Here is a 27,794-nt window from a genome sequence, read left to right on the forward strand (position 1 = left end):
AATTTCCTTTGACGTCACGAGGTCAGCAGTCACATGATCCTGGCGAGCAGCCATCTTCGCCACGAAATAGGATAGGCCTATACCTGACGTCGACTGAACCGGCGTGTTTGTGTTATTATTGTTACGGAAAGGATTTCTTTTTAAGATCAATCGTGTATTCGTTATACAGAAGCATATCTTAAGAAACCCATATTGGTGAAGACAGCGTCGCACGACCGAAATGTCTTTGGAAGACCCATTTTTCGTCGTGAAAGAGTGAGTATGCGTGGATGGATTCTGTTGACAGCGTTAGTGTGTAAATGTGGTTTTGCCTGTACCACGGTCCTGTACTGTATATTGTGACGTACATGAGTGTTATGAGCACTTCCTGATGAAAGTGCCAGTCGTGTTTGTGAGGTTTACAATACAATCAGCCACGATGGCTTGAATCTTTAAAAGGAATAGTATATTCTTTTCATAACAGTAAACGAGACGTTTCCGCTCCACGCCAATCACAACATTCACAATATTACACATTTGTTACACCCGAAATACGGTCGTGAACGATATTGAGCGTGACCGTAGGCTGTCTGTGGCCATGATATGGCATGATCAAGTTCTACCGGTGTGTCCATTGTTATTTATGGACAGGCCATGAAATACTAATGTAGCATTTGTAAAGGTTAATTTCGTTCAGTGTCACTCAAAGTGATGCACACGTTACGCATACGCTTGTCGACACTACAACATCGTTATTTTACGATACAGGTATGAGGTAATATATGACGATATTGTCGCTTACAAGTTACAGTAATTTTGTTATCGCCAAATTTCAACTGTGAAACGCCCCAATGTCACAGTGATCTACTCACACAATATTTGCGGTAGAGATCATTGCTCCCATTGCAGTGGTATATTTCTATTGGAAAGGTGCACAAGGAAGCCCTATAAAAATTTGCATTTCTCCTCAGTTTCCTCGGTCAAGGTCGTGTAATTACGATGAGCACAATTGCCTCACATATTGTTCAAAACAATAGCTGAATGATTGTCAAGCTTCAGTTTCATGTCTTGTTTTGGTCATGTTTTTGTAACTTTCCAATAAAACAAATGAGCAGACGCTACTTCAGTACTTGTCACTCTATAGCATTGGCTGTCTGACCAAAATGTGTTTCAGGATTTAAGGTAGTATGCGCCTCGAAAGTGGAAGACTTAAACTTTTGCTCCAACTTTCCTCAAGGAATCTTTCAACAATGCTCTTTCAAAATCAAGAAAGCAAACTTTGGTAATAGGAAACAAACTACCCAAGATTTACCCATATTTGAAATTCAAAATGGCCACCATCCCTACATTAACTCTATGGAATAAAAGAAAATTTTCAATTGTCGAAAAAGTAAGACATTCAAGGTTTTTCTTTCATCAAGAGCTTTAAAATGAACCCCAAGAAGTGGTAGATTAGAAAAGTATTGAAAAAGTTTGTGAGTCCGAATTTCTTTCCCTGAGGCATGTTCTACCTTAAGGAGCAAAGGATAAATTTTATACAAGACATTACAAATTGTAACACCAATGATCATGATACACGCAGTGAGAGAAAAGTCAAACAATCGAGTGTGGTCAGAGAAATGTTTGCAATGAAGATGGATGTCTTCAGTCAATTATTTTAGATCAGTTTTAGTGGTTTTTTCAAACAGAAAGAGTAGTATTACGGTACTACAATGTCAAAATATTATATTCGGATGGTTTGCTATGGTTTAGGAATCGCTATACCATTGCATTGATAAAGCAGGGGAAGCCGATAACATGACTTTGAACTCTGGTAAATTTACCTTGGTACAGTACCACCCCTTACAAAAAGATTGATAGGCTGGTATGTCTGCATGGGAATGTAAAAATAGCCACATCATCTGTTCATACATGCAATTTTTCCATAGACCAGTCCAAAAATATCTTAAATTTCTACTTAAAAGTATAAGTGAGAATGGCAAATGTCCCCAATTATGATGAAAACATGACCAGACTGACAGATTTCTTTTTGCTCAAGAAATACCAGGTAGACGTGCCTTCACATTTGGTTTCATCAAATCATTATTTCACACTGTGGAGAGAAAAAGGAATGAATATTTACGCTTGTGTTGCGGAACTGTTAATAGAATCAAAGTGTTAACCATTTTCCAAATCTAAATCTGATCTAATCTTTATGCAAATTACAAAGACCTCCAGTTACGTGAGCGGGATAACACAGTTTGCATTGTGGCAGTTTCTGTAGATTTTTTCAAAGCGAAGGGTTTTGTACAGTATATTGTAAATTATTGTATGTTTGTATTGTGTGGACATATCACAGTTTCAGAGCGATGATGTTGAAGGTCTTGGGTCTAAGTCCTTGCAATTATTCTTAATTTTCAACTGTCAAAGATGAAGTAGCAAACCTCGTTAAGTCAGTTTTCCATGCTCATTCAGACTGGATGATAGCTGTGCCAATTCACACTTCATACAGTGTTACTATTCATGGACTGAACATTCCTGTACACATTCCAAAGGGGATCTCCTGTCAAACCACAACATGTGATGTTATTGTGAGAGTTAATGAGAAGTAAATCAGAACCATCTCACAAACCATGTGCCTCCTCCAATGTTGGTCACAGCAACTGGACTGGAATGTTGTTTTTGAAATATTTGATATTGGTTGCTATGGTTTCAAATGAAAATACCAATCAAAGGGACATGTATACTGACTGCTGGATACACCCAATCAAAGTTTTGATTAGTATAATCTTAAATCCATTATTTTTAGAAATGATTTCTCCACACACTCTCTACAAAGTACTTCACACCTCTGATCATCATTTATTGCACATTATTTTTTAAAGAACACTTCTATCAACTGACACTTTCCAAGTCTTATAACAACTACGTGATCAGGATTATGTCAAAATATCTCTGAATTTGATATGCAAATAGTGCAAAAGTCGCCTATGTACAGATAAACTTTGAAGATACATTGCTACCTGCAACATAGCATTACATGTATTGCCATATTGCCATTTTGCTCGAATCTTTTCCATTCACTTTTCATAAATGATTCATATTTGTTCTTTGGTTGGTTAACCCTTAGAGCATTGTTCTTCCAGAAAAGTACAGTATCAAAAAAAATGACTTTTCACAACATTTTATCAACGCAACAATGTATTTTCACCCAGTGTATCATTGACAGTCCATCTGTATTGATAAACCCAGTTTTTAGCCTATGTATATATTTATGTCCCTAAACCTGCCAGATACTAGAGATAGTTACCACTTCCCCATCAGCCAAGTCAGTAAAAAGCCATATTGAGCAGAATCTATATGTATTTCACCTGCTTGGCATGGTGTACCATAGCATGTTCAGTTTAGTCAGTAAAAATCATTTTGACAGTATCTGTGTTTTCCGGGGCCTTCAAATATTCAAGCCTTTGTTAGAATGCAACATATGGGACATGTTCTGCTATATTGGTAATAACAAACTTGACCTGATGGTGACCTATGACCTTGGCAGGTCAAGGGATATTGCTATTATTTACTGTAAGGCTCAAATGTAATTTCCCAATGGATTCTGTCAAAGTGTTATAAATATGTATTATTCATTTATACCCAAACAAATCAAGAATCAGGGAAATTCACAATGTTTGAACAGATGGAGAATTTTTAATAAGTACAGCCATTGTAAAAACAAAAGCCCACTGTTTTTTTAGGTCAATTTCTATGTCATTAGAAACTAGAATAATAAATTCAACTATTAATGCATATGCATGATACTAAAGAGCCAGATATTACCTCAAGGTACAATACAGGTAGATTAGCTTTCTGTCCAACCAGTGATTGGCTCATTAGCAAATGTTTCTGGTAAATGTAGGCAAGTATACTTTGTTTTCCTATCTATTCTGTCTACTGGTGATGCAGCAGGGGCTGAAGGTATATTTATTAACCAATCCATCAGCTTGTACCGAGATACCCAACAAATATTAATTAACTTTTAATAATACAAAAATTATAAAAAACAATGTCCAAAGATAATAAAACTGACTCTTTATATATAATCAAATACTAGTACATTTTTTGCCATGCTCTACTGCAAATGATTCCTTTGATAGCTCACTTAGTGCCAAAAAAGGTGTATCAAAATCGTGCCTACCATGACATCGCCTGACAGTGAATGGGCCGTGCATGACCTGGGATAACCTCTGCATATTTTCCAAATGTATCATGGGTGGTGTAATCCAAGGCAGTGTCATGCCAGGTTAATGGTACATCAGTGCCCCCATATCTACCCTTACAACATGCTGAAAAGGCAGTTCAATAGCCATGAAAACAAATGAAGTCAGAGTGTTATCAAAACTTGTGACTGAAGTGTTCCAGAATTTTCAACGATGCTGGAGCACATACAGTGGATGTTTCCCTCCACTGTCTATGCAGCCAGGGGAGATGAGCTCTATTGATGTGTTCATATAGTCAATGATAACCTGTATATACCCCCTGAACACAAAAGAACAATCTTGTATTTAGGTCCAACGGGGTTATGGATACTAATACAGAGTATCATAGGGGACCAGAAATGATTTACAACACAGTGTAGGAAGCTGTTCTTTTCTTGGAGGTTGTAGATTATTTGATTCAGTTTGTTATTGCTGTATTGCCTTTGGCTTGTGAATGTGATTTGGAAGATTTTTATGGCAGCCTGACCCATGTCCCCAGACTGTGCTTGAAATTTGATATAATTATTCGCCAGAATGCAAGTGTTCATGTACAGGGAATCTATTGATTCTGAATAATCTCTTTCCTATATTTTCACAGAGTTTTCTGGTACATTACAATTACCATACAGTATTTTTTATCTCATTGTAGTTTTCAATTTAGTACCATGTGAATTGCCGTAAATTATACATAAATTATTTTTCTGATGGAAAATGTGTTTTGAGTCGCTCAGTATTCAAAACAGCCCTAAATGTATTTTCAGCAAATTGAGCTGTACTAATCTAATACTGAAATATGATGAAAACACGAGGGTTCAAATTATTTGTTCAATGCTGGCTGCAGGGCAGTGGTTCTGAAGAGAGATATATGATGTTTTCAACAGCAACCTTTGTCTGTATACTCTCTTAATTGTCACTGAAAACAGGATATCTCAGATGTAACTTTATTATTGAAAAGGTCAACTGAAAATAATTGTATAAAACAGTATAAATTATGATAATTAATACCAGGGTTTGGATCAGATACTAAATGATATATAACATCCAGCCGCGTATACAATATGACATAGCGTAAGTAGCTATATTTTCTTTCAATGAAGTGGTAGAGTTGATCCACTTTTCAATGAAAGTGGTATAGGTTGATCCACTGTTTTCCTCAGATTCATTGGATTGGCGCCACTCAAGGTCATTATCAATTGATTGCAACTGTTGCCATGGAAACTAGGCAGCTTTCATTGATTTCCTTGAATTTTTTCAGCAAATGAAAGTCAAACATTTCAGTGCTGGCCAGAAATAAAGTTGAGGGATAGTGACAGTGATTAAATTTTACATTTTAGACTTGCCCAAAGCATGCAGGTTTGTTGATGCTGTATTGAAGTGAGTAAATTTAAGGAATAAATTTAAGTGAGATGTGGTGTTTTCATCACACTGGTGAAATGAACGAGTGATAGTATGATCACAAAAGCTAGGTGTGCCTCTGCGGGTAAAAACCTATTTGTACAAAGGGACAGGACAAATTAAATTACAGCTGTCAAAGAAATAAAAGGGCTACTACAGAATTTCAGTTCATAATTAATATTACAGTATAATATAGTATGAAGAATTGTTTTAGAAAAACATCTCCCATTGTCACAATATTTATAATCTTCACTATCATTGCTAAATTAAGAATGTTTCAAAATACAAAATTTTCATGGTATTGAAATAAGCTTGCACTATTAATATTAAAAATACTACTTTTAGTTTTAGAGGGATTCTATCACCTCACAAGGCACTCATCTTTCATCACAAGGGTGGAACTATATAATTTGCTAAGTCTATTTCAAACGATGGATTTAGAAACTGGAATATGCAGCATGGTGAGCCATTTTTAAGAAAATCCAGTGTTGCTGGAACAGTTACTAACTTCTCCTCTTAAACCTCAGTCCAGAAACAGCATTGCTGAAATAATTCAGCCTTGTATCTCATCATGCTGTTTTTAGTGCTGATAAATACCAGTGACATGTAGTGATCTCTAGCTGACTTGGAATGTTAACATGGCCGCTGTAGGTATCATAGACTTCACAAGACGCTCCTCTGTCACGATTTCATTATCGTTTGACTGTCCAGCCTCAGGGTGCTTTTGTAGAAAAATCTGTTGGATAGCTTTTTGTGACTTGCACTACTATATGTGTGATGGGATTGGAAGTAAGTAAAAGGAAGGGGCTTTGTCAAAAACATTTCCATTTGGCAAACTTACTGATCTTCTAAGTATATGTAAACCATGATAATTCTCAGAGGTACATTTAGTAAGTGTGTAAACTTTGACGATGCTGAAAATGTTAGCAAACTCACGTATTTGCTCCAAAGGTAGATTTATTCAATTTGAAGTGCTGAGAAACAAGGGATGATGACCTCAAAACATTCCTATAGGAAAGCTAAATATTGTATTATTAAAGCCATCAGAAAAAGTGCTTGATTCACAGTTGGATTTTCTGACAAACATTTCATGGACCCCCTAAGCTCCCCCATATTAGTTAGCTCCCGTGTTCAGCATGATAGGTTTACAATAATGAGGTGGAACCTAGCTACAGGTAAAAGTGTCGATTATTAAGAACTCTGCAAAGAATAACAAAAGGTCCTCAGTAATATTTTATAAATGGTAATTTTTGGCTGATAAATCTGTTTGTAATAGCTGTAATAAATGTTATTTCTTCTGTGTATAAGAAATATATTTTCTTATTCTCCTTCTGAAAGTACGGAATGTTGAAGTACCCAATCTGTGAACATGAAGCACCATGTACAGAATGCATTGTAATTGTTGACAAATGAAATCTTGTGTAGATTATTGTAAAATACATGTAAATACATGTAAAATACATGTTTTCAATGATAACATATACAGGACATCGCAAACACAAACTTACTGGACAAGTTGAAGATCTGGCAATCCATCATGATATTAGGACTATCATCATGATATTAGAAACTAGCTGTATTTTACATAAAAAACAAATATAGTTGAGAGTACAAGAAATATTACAGCTGATGGAGTTTTATACTGTAATAAATGTCCTGAACTATAGCACAAATTTACTGAATTAGTGAATACTGGTGGTTCAGAATTGAGGTCTGGATTTACAAGCCACTCAAGCCCTTTAAGTATACATTTATATAATAAGCTGAGAAACCCAACAATCTCAGGTATTTGCATAACGAGATTATGTTCAATGTTTTCTGTAGAAAGAACTATAATAGAATAGGTAACCTTGAGATATTCCCAGTACCAGCCAGGGGCTTTGAACCACTCTGCATGTAACACATATCATAACAGTTGACTCATAAGAATGCCTAAAAATTCCATCCCTAATGCTTTACTTTCATACAATACAGCATGTTTGAAGATATAGTACAAAAGATATTGTACCACAGAAGCCTAGGGTATAGCAGTAGCACTATTTTCTTGTTGTTCTGCCGTGTTTTCAATCTGACTGTCAGCTGATTTTGGAGAGTTCCAGTTTTCTTGGACATTTTGCCCAGCTTTTGTAATTCTTGATTTCTCAAGATAATCACCTGCATGCTAATACGGGAATCGTAATGACAAATCCTTGCCTATGAGATATTTGAGTAAGGCATTAATTCAGTCTGAATGATAAAAGTTACTCAAAGGAAAAACATCAATTTTCATGCCAATTTGTGAATATTGATAATTATATCATACCAGTATATTGATGGCGCAAATACAGAGATCTGATTGGTCGAGACGCGAAAAGAATCGTGGTATATTGGCAATATACCATGGTTGGCATACGCGCAAGCTCACAGCTTTAGCAAAAATTTGTCTTTGATGTTCCACGCCAGAACTTCAATATACAGTTATGATATAATAGCAATAAATCACACCCAGCGACGGTATACCAGTCGATTTTGACCAGTTCACTTCATATATATGCACTCACTATCGCGTGTGCATATATTCGTGAACTGGTCAAAATCTTGTGGTATATCGTCGCTGGATGTGCTTTATTGCTTAAATATAAAATGCCAAAATAAATAATGCCAAATGTAATATAATCCAAAACATTGCTCTATTGGATTTTTTTATTTATTTATCTGTTTATTTATTTATTTATTTATTTATTTGTTTATTTCAAGAGTAATAGGGTACCAGTAAGCAAGGTCAGAACAAGCATATAATTCTGTCATGTTATGTACAGACATCTGGATCGCAGCTTGTCAACTTACTCTCCAACCTCTGAGCATAAACATAGTGAGAGTTGTAATTATCAGACAACTATTTATTTTACATTTGTTTACTTGTGAAATAGCCTTTGCAGTACAAATACATACCAGCAGTGAGAGTCATTTAACACAACACATAACTAATCCAGTGCTTGTTTATGGGAGAACAAAAGTCCATACTGGATCAGATGTCATGCTGTGGCTGATCAAATGTCAACAAGTAGGTGATACTGAAATTGAAGAGAAAATGATCACCACAGTCAACAAATACAAACTGGAAGGGTTATCGCTGTATGCTGTCACAGATATAGCCAACCAGCTGATTTTGAGTAATTACCTGAGGCTGTGGGGAATAAATGTGTATGCTGTCACAGGGGCAGCCGACCAACTGATTTTGAGAAATGGAGGTGTTTGCTTGTAAACATATATGCTTTTACAATGTGGAAAATTTCCCCTCTGGCCCTTAGATTTTCCCATTCCCAGCTCCCATCAGGTAATCCCTCTGCTTCCCCTCCCCCATTAAAAATCTCCCTAGGCCCTCTTCCTTCCTCCCCAAATCCCCACTGCTATATGATTACCAAATGCTTTTCCTCTCTCCATCAGCCAACTCCCAAAACCAACCAAGTCATACTTCCTACCAACCAATTTCCACTGCCGCTCATAAGGAAAATTTGCTCATTTGCCCACTCCATACTCACTGCTTCATAAAAAAATTGCCTTCCTGCCCAACTTCCAAGAAGTAACTTACGAACAGCTTTCTGCAAGAGCAGCTTTGATGTCTGCCCTTGCTTTCATCCAACTAGTAGTCTACGTTGACTGGAAAGTGGAAGTTACTTCTGGTATAGGAAACAATAGGCTTCTAATTACCAGTGTGACCTTTTTTTTTCTGCCCCACAATTTCTACTCCTCTTGCGCTAATATCCCCAGTTGTCACTGCACAGAGGAGAGTGGTCTATGATGATGATATCTAGTAGTCAATAGGTTTGTCCGTATCCTTAACTGCAAAAAATGACAACTTGTAGGTTTCATGATCACTATGAATATTAAAACTTATGTATCAGAAGTCTTCATGTTGTGGTAGGGGCAATCGAAAAATGTCATGGTTGGACTGAATTTTAAAACTTCTATTTAATACAATGAACAGAGGAGTTTCTTCTGTTTGTGGCCATACCAAGTCATATGAAATACCATTCTTGCACATCAGCATACTCGCACGAAGCCTTGTTGAAGCTATCTAGTCATTCCAATTGTATCTTTGCACATATCACAAGAAGTTGATGTCATAGATTGTCCAGATTGTTTGTTCCTGAAAAGTATGTGTGTATATTTACATTCACATCAGACACACTCTCATGTTGACAGATCACTACAACTATGCGTTTTATGCACTGGTAACATTTATATCTGCTGACTATCACCAGTCATTGTTCTGTACCCTGCTGTCCCTGTGAATTCCTCCAGTGTCGTCCCCTAAATGATGGTTACTGTTGCTTTCAATGGTGTGGTTCATTCCATGTTTAGACAAATAGGGGAGTATAGTTGGCCCATTGCAAAAAATATAAATCATCATTGGACGGACTTGCCAACTCTCGCACGCCTAACTTTTATTTTTATCTTTCATCCCTTTTTCAGTGAAGTTCAGAAGGCTGTGAGCAATGCAAGAAGTCTTTACCAAAGATGGTGTGAGTTACTTGAAGACCCTAGCGCAGTCAGCAAGGAGGAGTATGATTGGACAACAAATGAACTGAGGAATAGCTTACGGAGTATAGAATGGGATTTGGAAGACTTAGATGAGACGATTGATATCCTTCTGTTCAAAATAAGTTCAAAGTTCAGAGCTTTGAGGTGAAAGTTCACTGAATACCCTGATGCTCACAGTTAAAGTTATTTTCCAACAGTAATACAATGGTACTCACACTGAAATATCAAACTTTTTCCAAGTCAGCCCTACAAAGCCGCTATTTTGAAACATAAATATTTATTTTCTTCCATAAGCTGCCTAATTCTTACATGGATATATATTGACTGTATGGTATGTTTGATCTCTGTTGTCAAGGAAACTATGCATGCTTTCATGGAAAAAGCACTTCAAAAGGTTGATGAAAAATTCATACCACATGATGAAGTGAGAGCTATCCTGTTGGTAGAATGTACTGATCTCAAAGATGAACTTTCTTCTTTAACCCTTTGAGTGCTGTAATTTTTCCCGCCAAAATTTTACTGCAACATTTTACCAATTTTTATGAATTTTTTCTGCATTTTTTGATAATTTTGGAGCAAAAGGACATCACATTTCATCGGCTACAGTTTTTTTACCAAAGTTTTGGCAAAAATTTGAAAAAATTGACAGGCGGATATTTTATAAAGGCGACAAAAATTGACTGTGGCACCCAAAGGGTTAATCAGGAGAGTACTACGCAAGCTTACACCAACATTGTCATCACAACATGTCCTTTGATCAGGTGTTAGTATGAGTTTCCATCCAATTTATTATAAATATATATGCTGTTTTGATACATAATATTGATAGCACCAGGGTGAAAAAAATCATACAATTTATGAAGGCACAACATGTTTTTCTGGAAAATGTAAGTAATTAAATATATGCAAGTACACTACGTCAATTATTCTAAATTGTTTATAGATGAGAACGGGATATGTATAAAGGCAATAACTTGGTAGAATGACCTGGTTGATTTGTTATTTGTGTAAACATCCAAAACATAGAAAATACTGTACTGTACAGTTTTTTGTCCAAAAAGACTTTATTCCAAGCTGCTGGACAAATTCTATCTTAACACGTACGCTGGTTTGATGCATAATGTATTATCATTTTAGGAAACACATATCTAAACCAAATTTTCAGGTCAGTTAATAATGTAAAATATCACTGTTTGGATCATCATATTTGAGAACTTCAGTGTCCATAAAGAGTAATTCTGTGAATGCTGCGTTTATGGAACTGTACTGCTAATGGTTTTCTCTGTACCATTCTTGTAAATTTCAATACATTGCAGGAAATGTAATTTATCATTAATTTTACTGTTTGACTTTAAGCCAGCAAGATAAATCATTTCATATCATTTTCAATAGAAGATTGAATTTTTGCCAAAATGTCACTTACGACCGTCTAGCACTGACGCAACAAAATATAATGTATCATTCATTTTACTGCAGTTTGATTAATTTCATGTGTTTTCACTACCAGACAATTTAGACTGGCTAATCTTTGCCTCCAAAATTCAACCCCACATTTTCTTTAACGCCACATTACGAATTGTAGAAACGAATCCCAAGAAATTTAAAATAGATTTACCGGAACTCGAAGAGAGAAAAAATTTTGTCCTGCGAACCAAAGAGCTGGTGAAAGAAATGAAGGACCATATGGCCAGTCCCAGTACTAAGTCAAGGGAAGAGAGAAAATCAAGACAGGTGGGTTCCAAAAGTTGCTCTGTTGGATGGGTCATATACCCTTTCACCCCCATCACCCAATGGAGTTACCCAATTCTGTTTCCAAAATAACGAGTTCATGCGAGGATTTGGCAATGAAAGGGGTAGTAAAGTGTAATTTTAGCAATTTTTTGTCTACAGTTTCATTAGTTATCAAATAGTTGTTGCCGACCTAATTAAATTCTCAATTTGTGTGATGCATATATCTAATTTGAGAATGCGAAGATCCTAATTTGGTAGTGTGTCATCGGCAAAAATGTTCACGCTCGCACAGGTTAGAAGAATAAGTCTGTTTGTCGAATGAGAAAAAAGCTTGCTTTAAATGTAGCTTCAGTCTATTGTGAATTTGATGATAAATTGACCTGTTACCTGTTCTCTTACTTTGACATCTTTGTGATATTTGTTTACAGCCCCTAGTCTACTATGCAGCTTATAATTTTTGCCTTACATTTAATTGCGTCAATGTCTCCTCAGTGTGCCCTCAGTAATCTCGCTAAGCTAGCCCCAAAGCAAATGTACAGTTAAACCTGGTCTGCTATGCCAGCTTATTGAACCAGGCTACAGAAGGCTTAAAGGTGTACAGTCACCTGTAAATATGCCCATATATGCTCAAAGGGACATTCCTTGATATTCAAAATGCCCATGTTAGGGCACTGTTTTTAAAAAGCAGCCACCCGCTTAAAATCTGTGATTGGTTAGATTTTCTATTTCCATGGTAACTGTGGCGAAATTGGAACAGGTTACAATACACCTGTAACCCTTTGAGTGCCAAAGTCAATTTTTGTCATCTTTAAAAATTTCCCCAGTCAACATTTTCTAGATGTTTTCCAAAATTTTGATAAAAAACTGTAGCCAGTGAAATGTTATGTCCATTTTGTTCAAAATTATCAAAAAAAGTACCTAAAAATTCATAAAAATTGGTAAAATGTTGAACTATAATTTTGGTGGTAAAAATTACGGCACTCAAAGAGCTACTAACATCAGGCTAGGTGAGGACCCCATCACCTAGCCAATGAAGGGATATGAGAGATTTTTCTTCACAACAGTTCTTTCCCGACCAATCTTTCCCTCCCTCTTCCAGAGTTTAATGCCAAACGGACCAAAAAGAGGGCAGGACAAGTACACTAGGTTAGAGAATGACATTGAGCAATCCAACCAAAGATACCTAGATGACACGAGACAACAACAACAACTGATAATGTCACATCAAGACGAGCAGTTAGAAAAAGTAGGAGATTCTGTTACCGTTTTAAAAAGCATGGGTCAGACCATCGGCAATGAACTTGACGAACAGGCTGTGTAAGTATGATATTCATCTGTAATATTACCTTGCAACGTTTAGTTTCCCTGATGGCTTTGTTATTTTACTGTTTCGGAACTGTCAGATATTTTGAATGCACACTACACTGTTTTCCATACTGTTATTCTTTCTTGACATCTTTTGTATCACAGTGCAAGTTCCCATTCTTAATATTTAATGAATATATTCTAATTATTATACACCTATGTCTGTAACCTATGGGGTTTCGTTGTACAGTAAATTTTGGTGTAGAAGACAGGGAGTCTAATTGACACTGAGTACAAAGGCTTTGGTATTATGGGACCTTAGTTGACCTTTGACCTCATACCAGTTAATGTAAACGCTGGGAAAACAAGATATTTCACTGTAGTTTTTAAAAAATATTCATCTAACAATCATTAAGTCAAGCAGTGAATGATGGTCAGTCCAAAACCTGTAAATTAATGCAAAATTATGCCACGGAACTACAATTTCTAGCACGTGCGCTGCACTGTGCGGGTTGAATTTTCATTCTGTATGCTTAGCGGATGCGATGATCGTATTTCCAATTTGCTCAAGAGCATGCAACGTATATTGTATGACAGAGCATTCTCAAAACCCTGTACATTTAAACATTTCCAGTAAAATTTGACTAGATCATACGACAGTACTTCCGCTGTACAATCTAATTGGACATAAATGCTGGTATTTTGTGAATAACCTTGTATTATGATGAATATAGTATGGCAATTAAGGTGCCTAATTGTTCATTACCAGACTTCAGTCAGTTGAACTCTATTGTAGTTTGGCGCCTTATTCTGTAAGAGTATCAAAATCAGCCATGTTCTGAAAATGACTGGTATTACTGTCAGCTTATTAGAGTTGGTTGAAAAGAAAAAATGAATCAAAAAGCATGAGAACGCACCCACATAGGATGAACCGATGAAACCTAATCAGATCTCCATTGCATACGTGTGTCTACGTTCTTCTGAAATTTGTGTATCTATAGACAACCATATTGAAATGCAGAAGTAAAGGAAGGTAAAATATAAATGATCAGAAATATAATTTTTTTGGAACGACAGATACAACAACAAGATTCCCATCATAGTGAATATAATATGGCAAGGTATGTGCCAAATATTTTGAAGTAGTTGAACATGGGAAGAGAAGGCACAATCTTCCCTCTTGTGTATTGTCAGATAAATACATATAAAAGATACCCATCATGAAGATACATAAATGAATCAATAGATGAGAATTATAATGTACCGGTAAAGTAAAAATATGATATGTTTTTTTTTACATGACAGAATGTTGGATGATTTCTCAACTGAGATGGAGAGAACAGATTCAAAGCTTGACGGCGTTATGAAGAAAATGGCAAAAGTTACAAGAATGTCAAATGGTGAGAGCAAATATCTATTCTGTTCTTTTGACATCTCTTCTTTGATTTGACCTGTCATATCGCTGGGCAGAATCATGATATCAAAAACTGATTTTCCAATAAAATAACTGGTGCTGATCCATTCGTAAGATCAGCAACTGTACTTTGTAAATGTGAACTCAAAGTGCAAAAACCTTGTGTGAGTATTCTATCTCTAGTGTAACGGCTGCGTGTGTTTGTAGACTTTCTTATAATTATCAGTTAAATGCTATTTTTCCAAAATAATCAGAATAACCATGTCTTTTCAATGAAGCATAATAATAGATTAACTGTGTTTTTCAGTTGTAAGTCAAGATTATCTGTAGTTCACTGTGGAAGTACCTCGCTCAAACCACTTGTAATACCAACCAGCCATATTTCCAGCTGACAGACATGTCAACATTGGCCAAATTTTTAAGTCAAATAATCATGAAAACCATATTTTCAGCAAGGTCCAGCCAATATTGACAGACAAGTTAATGGCAATATTTTTTAGAAAAATCACTGTAAAAAACCCCACTATTTTCAGCAGGGTACACCCCAGCTCTTTTCATCTGCCGATTGGTCGGGTGAAAAAATATGTAGGCTGTCCACACCTGCGCATCAGTTTCTATTGAATTGCTAGTGTTTCTGAGTAATTAATTTATAAATCTATAATAGTGTTTCCATTCACTCTGCCTACATGATTGAGTATTGTAAAAAAAGTAAGCCTCATCAGAGCCATTCCTACGACAGGTGTTACCACCCCTCAACCAGAATGAGATGGCCCATCCTGAAGGAAATGAGCATAACAGCATGTACATTGTTTGTGATGACGGCAATAGAGCTTTGGAAAAAATTCATCATCTTTTCTTTTGTCTAGAAATATCAATTTTGTTTTCTTTGCATATGTTCCGTCAGAGAAGCACTGAATATTTGATTAGAGGAAATTGTTGGCAAAGCCAGCCGTATGAAAGTCATATATCCTTCCATGCATTTCTCCTGTAATATACCGTACTTGTCAAAACAAGCTTTGAGTCGGTGACCAAGCTATATTGAAATTGACAATACGGGACTGTAAGACTGGGATGAAATACTGAACAAAAGTGATCTTGACTCTTTGCACCCAATTTTGGGGTAAATCTTTACAGGGTTGAAAGTAACTCCTACATTCCAGTGTTTTGGTAAATCCCTATATGATGTCATAGGTCACCAGGAGGTCAGGGTTCAGAGGGTTGAAAAATACTCCTGCATACCAGTGTTAAAGGAAATCGTTGCTTTAAGGATGCAAACAAATATACCCCAGCCACTTTGACATCCACTTTTGCCCTCATGGATTTTCTTAATGGTTTTTCCACTCAGCTCAAAACAGCATGAGCAGTCCGGGTCAGCTCCAAAATTGGAGACTCATTATGATAATGTATTCCGGCATTCAGCCAATCATCGACCAGATTACATCATTAATAAAGTACAGGTCACGCTGGGTCACAAATTACCCACCAAGTGTGATCGGCAGTTTTGGGCCGCTTATTAAGCCCCTGTCTTGTGAATTTCGACGAATTTCGACAGTCAACATAATCCACGTGTTCTGCAGAAGGTCATGTCAACAAGGAGTCCGATTAGTGAACAAATATTCGAAATATTGACGATTCATTTCTACCCCCAGTTTATCGATTTCGTTCAAGTACCGAGAATCATTTTGTGGATGTTCGTCATCTCTATTAGAAATACTGTTATAAAGGTTATTTGTGTAGGTACGCGTATAACATTTTGCAAGAAAGAAGAGCAATGTCAGAGCTTTAAAACGATACCTGTTTTGTAGTTGTCAAACGCAGACTAAAAATGGTACGCGATTTTGAAAATGTGTTGACAGAGTGGCCACACACAACTGTTCCCCATACGGTAGAATTTGTATCGCTGCCATCTCCGATACAAATGGGGTATTCTGAACGATCTGTGTAGGTACACGATTTATATTTCGCAGGACTTCAAGCCAGAGTCTAGGAATCACGGCGATATATGGGGTTTGGTTGTCTTAGCTAGAATAAAACTGGTACGCGATTTTGAAATTGTGTTTTGACAGAGTGGCCACACAACTGTTCGACATTATGACAGAATACGGCGCGGGAGTTCGACACAGTATGGCGTACGTAACGAAGGACGCATGTGGAGGTTGCCAGGAAATACAATTTTTACTGATGGCGCGCTGGCCGCTGATTGGCTAATGAGAGGGGGAAAATATTATGGTATAGCGTCTCCAATTTTGGAGCTGACCCGGACTAATGAGAGCAACAGTAGGTTTGTTGCTAAATCATATATGTCACTTCATCGTGAAATTGGCCATGGCTGGCAGATATTCAGATCAAAGTGTCTCTTTTGTACCTGTGTCTCTTTCTATAGGCAATAAACAAAGTCTGATCAGAAATTCTGGACAAGTGTTTATTTTAACATATTGATAACAGAACTGTATCATCATTTGGAATTAGTCTGGTTCATTGCAAGATTAAATATTCAGAATGTAAAATCACGGTCCCTCTATCCACGATAGAGGGACTGTGGTAAAATACACAGTTAAGTTTGGTATCATAATGTCAGTCTTGTCTTATGCAAGTATTTAGGTCACCTACATGTAGGATCAATTTTATGTCTGAAAGCCATGGCTGAGGGTGACAAGTGTACTTTTCCTCAGGGGAAGTCGGTAGTGAACTTGATAAAGGGACATGATCACCATTGTTGGAATGATATTATTCTGGTTTTCATTTCAATTTTGTGGAAGGAGTCATGATATTCTGTAAGATGGAGTATTTCTAATGGTCAGTTGCCAAACGTATCGTTTCTGTTCACAAGCAGATCATTTGAATACTGCAACGCCATAATGACAAATCCCCTACAGTCGACGGGATTTGAAAGAGGCAGCAGTCAGCCATTATCTTGACACACAAGCATCAATAAATCTCCAACCAGAAGGTACATCATGCAGATAGTCGGACTGTGATATTGTCACATCATGACTTTTCACAGCCTTAATTTTGTTTCCAAATTTTTAAAATTCAGCCGTATTGTCTAATAATTCAAAACTTTTGAAACATCATTGTCTTTGACACTGTCATTTCAATTCATCTCTTCATTCTGGAGACTCCATAATGCACTTCTCATGTCGTACCGTGATGACACTATTCTAAATTCCTTTGAGAGTGTACTTTACACGAAAGATGTACTGAAAGTAGAAATCACTGTATATAGAATGAAAGTAGCTGTAGCTTCTGTAGTTCCCATTGGTGTCATCAGACTGGTAACCTTGGCAACCAGTCGTTACATGGCTCACTGGGCTGGAAAATTCCTGGATGCTCATATTCAAATAGGGGCACTGATATTGCGTGTACATTGAAGCATATAAAAGTGTCTGATGTGTACCAGAAATTGAATTGCCCTACACGTTACTTTGACAACAAGGTGAATGGTGGAGTTGCAGTGTCCAAATGAGGGAGCATGTTTACAATGGCAGAATGCAATAAATCAGATCTCACAGGGAGAAAAATGGCAAAGATTTTGTCAATGATGGATACTTCATCAATTTTGTCCCCTTGGACAGCGGCAGATATGCCAAATCCAATAATTGGATAACAATATTGAAGTGGAAGGAGATATATTTATAAATGGCTTGGATGCTGTGAGATTTGTGCTTGCAGAATTTTTTGCTAAAACAGTGTAAACTCAAGCAGATTTACCAGAGAATACTTATAAAATTCACCAAATCCTCAAAGTACAATAGCGCTGATCGCAAATGATGTCACATTTTCTCTCATTAATATGCATAAATTAATTATCGTCCGCATTTTCAGCATACACGATGAAAAGATAACCTGTGAGTGTTACAATTGCAACAAAATGTCAAATGATTCGTATGAATTTATGGTTTTGACGACAAGCTACAACAAAAGCCGTGCATATAACAACAAAATTTGTCTGAATTATAGGCAGCATTGTTGGAAATTGTGCGCTTGCAGCTATATTTAGTAACAAACCTGAAATCGCGGTCAACGCTATTGATGAATGATAATCATTTATGCGATGAATGTTAATGAATGTTGTTTATGTATGCAAATCAAGAAACTCATCGACTCATTACCAACATAGAATATTCATGTATCTCGGATCCTGCACCATATAATAAAATTCAATGTCTTACTTTACCGGCTTCCAGAAACACTACAAACCTCACAAGAAATAAGTTATACACAATTAAAAATTAAAAATGGACATTAAAAAGTGACATTTTGTGTACATTTATATCATAATCTGACAAGAAATAAGTTATATACAGTTGAAAAAGTGACCTTTAATCCTTTGCACCCTGACCCCCTGGTGACCTATGACATCATACACATTTTTGGACACCGTGGTGCGAAGCACCAAAGGTGTCCTATGTCGCCACAATGTCTGTGTGTGTCCGTCTGTCCGTCCGTCCGTCCGTCCATCCGTCTGTCCGTCTGTCCGTCCGTCCGTCCGTCCGTAGACAGATTTTGTTCCACTCATAACTTAAGAACCCTTAGGTCCAATGTCATGCAATTTGGTATTTGGTATTATCATGATGAGACTTAGATCTGATTAGATTTTGGTGGGTGTGGCTTATTAATTAATTGCTCATTTGCATATTTTATGACTTTTTTCGTTCACGCAGATATCTCAGAGACGCCTGGAGCGATTTCGTTCAAACTTTGTAACAGGATAGTACTCTACCTCATACAGATGCACATTGATTTGTTTCACAATGTGATCAAATTTGGCCGTGTTAGAGGACTTTTTAGTTTTCGCCTCCATAGACTCCCATGTATAAGGCAATCCATAGACTCCCATGTATAAGGCAATCCATAGACTCCCATGTATAAGGCAATCCATAGACTCCCATGTATAAGGCAATCCATAGACTCCCATGTATAAGGCAATCCATAGACTCCCATGTTTAAGGCAGTCCATAGACTCCCATGTATAAGGCAGTCCATAGACTCCCATGTATAAGGAAGTCCATAGACTCCCATGTATAAGGCAATCCATAGACTCCCATGTTTAAGGCAGTCCATAGACTCCCATGTATAAGGAAGTCCATAGATTCCCATGTATAAGGAAGTCCATAGACTCCCATGTATAAGGCAGTCCATAGACTCCCATGTATAAGGCAGTCCATAGACTCCCATGTATAAGGCAGTCCATAGACTCCCATGTATAAGGCCAAGAAAAATAAAATTTTAGTTCTCATCGTATTCATATTGCAAAAAGGATGCAGTGACACAGTTTTTAGTCCCCACAGATAAAGTCCAGGGGGCTCATAGATTGGGTCATGTCAGTCCGTCAGTGCATCCATGTGAGTCCATCCGTTCACGCAGATATCTGAGATGCTTTGACAAAATGTCACGTGACCTTTGACCTCAAATATACATATTTGTCCATAACTCGGTAACCACAAGTGCTAAACCTTTCATATATGGTATGATGGGACACCCTATGATAACACATATTGTACCTCATTAATTATGTGCATATCTAATTTTGAGCAAGCCAATAGAGCTAGAGGTCTGATTTTGGTATATATGGATAACTTAGCAATACAATTTTTTTGACAAAATGTCATGTGACCTTGGTGACCTTTGACCTCAAATATACATATTTGTCCATAACTCAGTAATCACTAATGCTACACCCTTCATATTTGGTATGATGGGACACCTTATGACGCCACATGTTGTACCTCATAATTATGCACATATCTAATTTTGAGCGAGCCAATAGAGCCAGAGGTCTGATTTTTGGTATGTACGGATAACTTAGCAATACAATTTTTTTGACAAAATGTCATGTGACCTCGGTGACCTTTGACCTCAAATATACATATTTGTCCATAACTCAGTAACCACAAGTGCTACACCCTTCATATTTGGTATGATGGGACACCTTATGACGCCACATATTGTACCTCATTAATTATGCACATATCTAATTTTGAGCGAGCCAATAGAGCTAGAGGTCTGATTTTTGGTATATAGGGATAACTTAGCAATACAATTTTTTTGACAAAATGTCACGTGACCTCGGTGAACTTTGACCTCAAATATACATATTTGTCCATAACTCAGTAACCACAAGTGCTACACCCTTCATATTTGGTATGATGGGACACCTTATGACGCCACATATTGTACCTCATTAATTATGCACATATCTATTTTGATTGAGCCAATAGAGCTAGACGTCTGATATTTGGTATATAGGGATAACTTAGCAATACAATTTTTTTGACAAAATGTCATGTGACCTCGGTGACCTTTGACTTCAAATATACATATTTGTCCATAACTCAGTAACCACAAGTGCTACACCCTTCATATTTGGTATGATGGGACATCTTATGACGCCACATATTGTACCTCATTAATTATGCACATATCTAATTTTGAGCGAGCCAATAGAGCTAGAGGTCTGATTTTTGGTATGTAGAGATAACTTAGCTATACAATATTTTGACAAAATGTCACATGACCTCGGTGACCTTTGACCTCAAATATACATATTTGTCCAAAACTCAGTAACCACAAGTGCTACACCCTTCATATTTGGTATGATGGGACACCTTATGACGCCACATATTGTACCTCATTAATTATGCACATATCTAATTTTGAGCGAGCCAATAGAGCTAGAGGTCTGATTTTTGGTATATAGAGATAACTTAGCAATACAATTTTTTTGACAAAATGTCATGTGACCTCGGTGACCTTTGACCTCAAATATACATATTTGTCCATAACTCAGTAACCACAAGTGCTACACCCTTCATATTTGGTATGATGGGACACCTTATGACGCCACATATTGTACCTCATTAATTATGCACATATCTAATTTTGAGCGAGCCAATAGAGCTAGAGGTCTGATTTTTGGTATGTAGGGATAACTTAGCTATACAATTTTTTTGAAAAAAATGTCACGTGACCTCAATGACCTTTGACCTCAAATATACATATTTGTCCATAACTCAGGAACCACAAGTGCTACACCCTTCATATTTGATATGATGGGACACCTTATGATGCCACATATTGTACCTCATTAATTATGTGCATATCTTATTTTGAGCAAGCCAATAGAGGTAAATGTATGATTTTTAGTATGTAGGGACAGACTATAGGATAGAAATTTTTTGACAAAATGTCATGTGACCTCGATAACCTTTTACGTAAAATACACGATTATGTCAATAAATAGGTAACCACAAGTGCTATGTCCTTTATATTTAGTAGGATGGGAGACCTTATGACAACACATGCTTTACCTCGTTAATTATGCCCATATATAATTGTGGGCAAGCCAATAGAGCTAGAGGTCTGAATTTTGGCATATATGGATTAATTAGCAATACAATGGTGTTTTTTTTTTCAAAATGTCACGTGACCTTGATGACCTTTGACCTTGAATATGCATATATATGCATAACTCAGTAACCACAAGTTCTTTACGCTTCAATTTTGATAGGATAGTAGACCTTAAGATGTCACATCTTGTACCTCATTTATTATGCACATATGTATTTCTTGGCTGGCCAATACAGCTAGAGGTCTGATCTTTTTTCCCGATTTAGAACCATAACTTAGACATGCCTGTTGTTTCAAAATGGGAACAATGACATCGACCTATGTGTCCATAGATCTGAACATATACACTCCAGTGATACTTCTTAATGACCTCATTTCCCTGCCCCATCAAGACTAATACTCCTATTACAAGTGGGGACTATGTCAATGTCAATGACTTGTTACTTCTATACAGAATATTATCTCACATAGTGAGTGTCTGAATATTATTCTGAATTGTATTCCAAAGCACATTCTGAAAGGACTCTTCTGGAATATACAGAATATTATCTCACATAGTGAGTGTCTGAATGTTATTCTGAATTGTATTCCTAAGCACATTCTGAAAGTAACTCTTCTGAAAATTTCACATTCTTTGGCACTGCACCATCTCCCTAATACATACTGATGACCCACGGTGTCCACTCAAGTCTCACTTTGATTTTCCGAGTCGGGGTTAAAGGATAAAAAGTGACATTTTAAATACATTTATTATCAAATGTTTCTAATCCAAGTTTTTTTTGTCTTTTCTTTTTGCAGACAGAAGACAGTGGATGGCTATCGGGGTCCTCATAATTATAATGATTGTAGTGATAGTATTATTCTTTGTACTTTAAAGCAGCTGTTATTTATTCTCAACATTTGTAAAAAAGAAAGACAACAGTACATTATACAACTGAGTCAGACCAACTAGCAACAAGGAAGGCCCGACATGTATCTGCAGAACCTGTCATTTTACAAAAAAAAAAATGCCGTTGTGATACATATTTAGTGAATTTGAACTCAGAACAAGGTAGAAGGGATCTTATAGATCAAAATTTATATATCAAATTTCATGTCCTGTATATCATGCATTTATAAATTCACACATGAGAGAAGAATAAAGAAGTAAATAGTACTACATGACTGTACTTGGTCTCAATATCCATAATCTTATCTGTCTCTCTCAACAATCAACGATGGATTTCTTTTTATTTTATCTTTTGTATATCTTTCTTCTTCTCTTTCAAGGAATGTTGTCCTATTGTATTTCTTTGTTGGTGCTACATTTAATTTTTGTTTGGCAATCAGTCCTCAAATTTTTATTTAACAACTTTAAAATGTGTAATTTTTTAATTCTGTAGCAACAGCCCAGTTACACGCAGTACCTGTTTGAAATTTGTTTGCCAGTTGTAGTCTGAAGATTGAACTGTATCCATGGCCTGTAAGTAAAGTACAACAAAAAGTACCTATAGTTGGCAGTCTCCTGTTGCTTGTTGGTCAGTTTCAGTTGTACTTAGAAGACAGAAATGGGACAATACAGTATTACACACCATTTATGGACATTAAGTGTAGGTTCCGTTACAACTCATATTACATAATCACAGGGACAACCGTTTTATTACCTGTAATTGACTCTATGACTTTGCAGGGCTCCAGTCAGAATCAATTTGTTGGAAATTAAGCGTAGATTGAAGATTCCTATTTTCTTATCATATTTATAACATGATCGCTCTGTGACTAATGGCTTCTGGCAAATCTATCCCTCATAATTTCACAAAATATCCTGCCTTGTAGATTCTCATTTTCAAAATGAAAGCATATTTTTGACAGACTTAACCCTGAACGCTGTATTACAGAATGTGACAGTGAATGGCTACAAACACATTTAAACCTGGTCGTTCAGTCTGTTATTTGCATAAAGGCAAACATTTACTTTGAAATATGCCGTCAAGGAGAATTTGTGATTGCTATGTTCCAACATTTACTTCACAAAGTTGCAGGCTTCTCAGCTGTGTTTAGAATTCACTTGCTGATTACAAATGCCAGTATTTGACTTGAAAATGACGAGGTTACCGGTATCTGTTCAATATGGCACAGTGCTTTCTGTTACATGTACTACGCCCATACAGCAAAACTCTACATTTATGAGAACAAGCGTTTTGAAACTTTCAATCTTTCCAAATTCTGTATATTTCACTTTTGACTCAAAAAATACATAATGACCTAATACAGTCTTTTACAGTTGAACCAAAAGGACAAAATTCTAGAGGAAAGACCGTCTTTTATGTATCCTATACAGTGTAGTGCTGATCCAAGCAGTAGGGTCTTCATTGTCATATCGTGTTCCTGGAAACTAAAATGTGTACAATGGTGTGTTTGTGATGTACATTATGTATAGGACTTTAAAGGCAGAACTTGCTAAAACACAGTCCTTGTAAAATATTGACCGTGTTTATGGACAGAGCAGGGTTTAGATATGCCTTAGTAGGGAAAGAGACGGATTATCAAGCCCAACAAATCTCGAATATTGTATTTTACCATGTGAAAGATACAAAAAATTGTAGTCTGCACCCGCATATTCCAGTAATTGGTGCCTGTCTTGTCACTTAAGAAAAACACTTCACTCATTGTAGCTTTCATGATGAAATCTTGGAGCCATATTTTTAAAAAAAAGAGATTTCATTAGGTTTGTAGGGAAACATTTTTTGCCGCTTGTTTGTAAATCCTAAATTCTTCTTTGAATAGGTTTGGCTGAATTTGTTTCTGTTCCATCTTGAAGGAGATCACAGAAAATTTTGATATTTACCAGGGTGTTACAGTTTCTAAGATACATCTAGAGAAGATGAATTACTTGCAGACAATTTGTCATGCAGAATAAAAGGTGTGACATTTTCTATGATTAGAAAATTGGTTAAAATGAAGCACAAGCAATGAACATTGTCACCCAACGGACTGAGGTTCTTTGCAGCCTTTACCTTATTTATGAAGAATTACGGATGGCTTGAACACTTGTATACATATCCCTCAAGTTCAAGGTGACATCCCTACGCACATCAACTTTGGCTTGGGCACCCCTAGGTTCCCTGTGATTTGGTTACACATACCCTCTGCTCAGTCTTTATCAATTATTGCTGAATTTGTGCAGAATCAGAAAAATCAGAAAAACACCAAATGACATGGGATGTCTTACAAATGTGACTATTTTCTAACATTTTTTATAATGAGATAAGGAGCATTTATGGTTTATTCATTAAGCGCTCATCATTCATGGGCCAGGTTATTCTTTGGAGCAGTTTACAACCTCTTCAAGTGTTAAAACCTGATGTTTACATTATCAAAGCTGTGCTGTGAGTTTACAGAGCAAACCAACCATAGATCAGTGCATTGTTATTCATCACTGTTGTTGTCATTGCCTCTGTACTGTACATCTTTGAATGAAAAAAAAAATTGATTTAATGTGACATGGAAATGAGACCAGGAAAGTTACAAAAAAGTGTACAAGACCCAACATTTGACAACAGATCTGACTTCAGAACTTCACATTTTGGTGGTGCTTATCGTGATTCTAGAATGTATACCAAGTAAAGCATTACATGGGCGACATGGCTTGTGCTGACAAAATTCTGACAATTTTCCTCCTTTTTTGCCAGTGAATATTGCTGTAGCCATCAGATTCCTCAATATAAGATTTCACGAAGTCTGTCTGTAATATCAGTGATAACTAAGTTCAAACATTGTCATCCCAGTAAGCTTCATTTCAGAAAGTCCTGTTTAAAATTCTGACAAATATTTATTTTTATGTACTAATAATGGAACTGTAACATTATCACAAACCAGTCTGATTTGAAGTACTGTTTCGTCCAGGGTCATGACGTGCTGTCCTGTGAAATAACATACAGTACTGTCCCATAATATGTTACGATGTGATCATTAAGCCAAATGTACATATATATTTTTAAATCAATATTGTGCGTGAGCAAGCGCTATGTTTCACCCAAGTTTAATACAGGGTTAGTTCACATATTCTGTTAGTTATTCCTTGATGTTATATACAATGAATACTATCGAAATTTTCAAATGTATTTTATTTCCGGGAAGTAATATAAATGTATGCTATGATAAGTGAGGTGATATTAAAGCTATGTAAAGCTATGTTTTTTGATCTTTATGTTCATTATTGCTCACACTCCATATTTTTGTCTTTTATCCCACATTATCTGACATGGATTTTAAATCACTGCCAATGTAACCTGGTGTCAAAAGTGTTGTGCATGATATCTTAAATGAGGTTTTACTGATTTTTTCGGGTCTTTTTTGTTGTTGTTGTTTTATTTATGGGTTGATAATGCAAATGTACCTGATACAGATGTATCGATTGATCTCTCTGAGATGTATCTTAGCTGAGGTAGGGTGTAGTAGTAAGTGTAGTGTACCAGAGCTTCTCCATGTTACTGAGGTGTCATGCTGGCCTTCACCATCCTGGTACTTTTACCATCTCAGTGTCAGTGAGGCAAAACTCACATCCGTGTGTACCCTGGAAGAATCATTAGCAATTTGCTAGGAAAATTTCTATAAATAGTTACCAAATACTTTGTCCAAATAGAAGATATCTTTGTTCAAGTGGTGTGCATTATAGAGCACTCCATGACAACTGGCATTTCTGTATTTCCTTTGTGATAGAAGTCATTTGCATCGTTGGACATATAATACATCTTTGTAGCCCGTATTTCTTGCAGGAGATAAGTATCAAAAATTTCCACCTGAAATAAAAGCAAAACAAAATTGACAGATGGCCGGAAATACTGCAGAGAGAAAAGCAGATACCTGGTCAGCATGTACCTAATGATAATGATTTAATTTGTTTGGGGTATATATTTGTGATTTAGAGCATTTCAGTTCTCAAATTGTGAATTCCTGAAAAGAGATTCTCAAATTGTTGATTTCTGAATAGAGATTATCAAATGGCTATCTCCTCCAACATATCACTGGTAGTGTTACATTTCAGTGGTTTATGCATACATACTGGTTTGATGTACATGCAATATGTATCACCTGCGTCCAGTGTCCAACCATCTGACTTATTTGTATATAAAATGTTTGAAGCCTATAGTTTTTTCCTGTTTATCTGTTTAATGTCAATATCCGCTTTGCTTGGTATCCATTGACTATAGTGCTGTGAATTGAATGTCATAGACTGCGATTATTGCCCAATGTTTCATGCAAAGTTCATTATAGCTGACAGAAATGACATCTGGTATGGGCTAACAGTGAGTTACCCATGATAAGAATGTCATTATTTGAATGGAATTTCGCTGCTGGAGAGGGTTTAACCTATTCACCCCCCCCCCCCCCCCCCCATCCCCCTGTGTCTACCAGTCCAACCTCCATTTGAAACATCAGGATCAAACCTTTACACATAGGTGTCAGGGTGAGCTATAAAGAGCCTAACCTGTAATTTGCATGTTCAATGTGTGTGAAGCTGTTAACACACCAAAGTTGCTTCTTTTTTAATATCATTTAAAAAATATCCCAGTAATGTTCTGAGGAATTCCTTTTACACCTGAAAGTTTGAATGTAAAATTTCCAAGTGACAGATTCCATATTCCACTGTAGAATATGTATTTCTTGCATTGTAAAATTAATTCATCGGAAAGAGTTGTGGCAATTTTCATATCTGTACGTCAGGAGTTCTCTTCAGGTAGCTCAAATACTTCTCAGTTCAGCATTTAATGAGATTAAATAGAAAATAAAGAAAACAAAGTTATCCACCGAAGAGTATAAAATTAATTTGCCAAATGTTCCACCCAGTAAAAATTTTTGGTTGTTATAACCAGTTATAACCAGTCCAC

At 36.4% G+C, this 27,794-nt stretch overlaps 2 protein-coding genes across 2 annotated transcripts in view; both read left to right on the plus strand.

The window, feature by feature from the left end:
- On the plus strand, positions 1-27,718 carry LOC139114056 (syntaxin-6-like). Its single transcript, XM_070675546.1, has 6 exons — positions 1-255; positions 10,056-10,225; positions 11,698-11,855; positions 12,955-13,172; positions 14,466-14,560; positions 22,723-27,718. Exons 1-6 carry the CDS (start codon positions 221-223, stop codon positions 22,797-22,799), a joined length of 753 nt encoding a protein of 250 aa, XP_070531647.1. The 5' UTR covers positions 1-220; the 3' UTR covers positions 22,800-27,718.
- LOC139114055 (L-fucono-1,5-lactonase-like) overlaps positions 11,400-27,794 on the plus strand; it is an 84,276-nt gene continuing 67,881 nt past the window's right edge. The window contains exon 1 of the mRNA XM_070675545.1: positions 11,400-11,410. The gene's annotated coding sequence lies outside the window, so the exon portion shown is untranslated. The remainder of the gene's footprint in view (positions 11,411-27,794) is intronic.

The sequence above is a fragment of the Ptychodera flava genome, chromosome 16 (genome assembly GCF_041260155.1).
Source record: "Ptychodera flava strain L36383 chromosome 16, AS_Pfla_20210202, whole genome shotgun sequence".
In the NCBI taxonomy this organism is placed as follows: Eukaryota; Metazoa; Hemichordata; class Enteropneusta; family Ptychoderidae; genus Ptychodera; species Ptychodera flava.

What these genes read in the sequence shown, in the direction of transcription:
- LOC139114056 (XM_070675546.1), top strand. Translation starts at nt 221, where the DNA reads ATGTCTTTGGAAGACCCATTTTTCGTCGTGAAAGA. An exon ending in AGACTTAGATGAGACGATTG is followed by an intron (nt 10,226 to 11,697) that starts ATATCCTTCTGT and finishes ACGCCACATTAC; the next exon opens with GAATTGTAGAAACGAATCCC. An exon ending in GAACTTGACGAACAGGCTGT is followed by an intron (nt 13,173 to 14,465) that starts GTAAGTATGATA and finishes TTTACATGACAG; the next exon opens with AATGTTGGATGATTTCTCAA.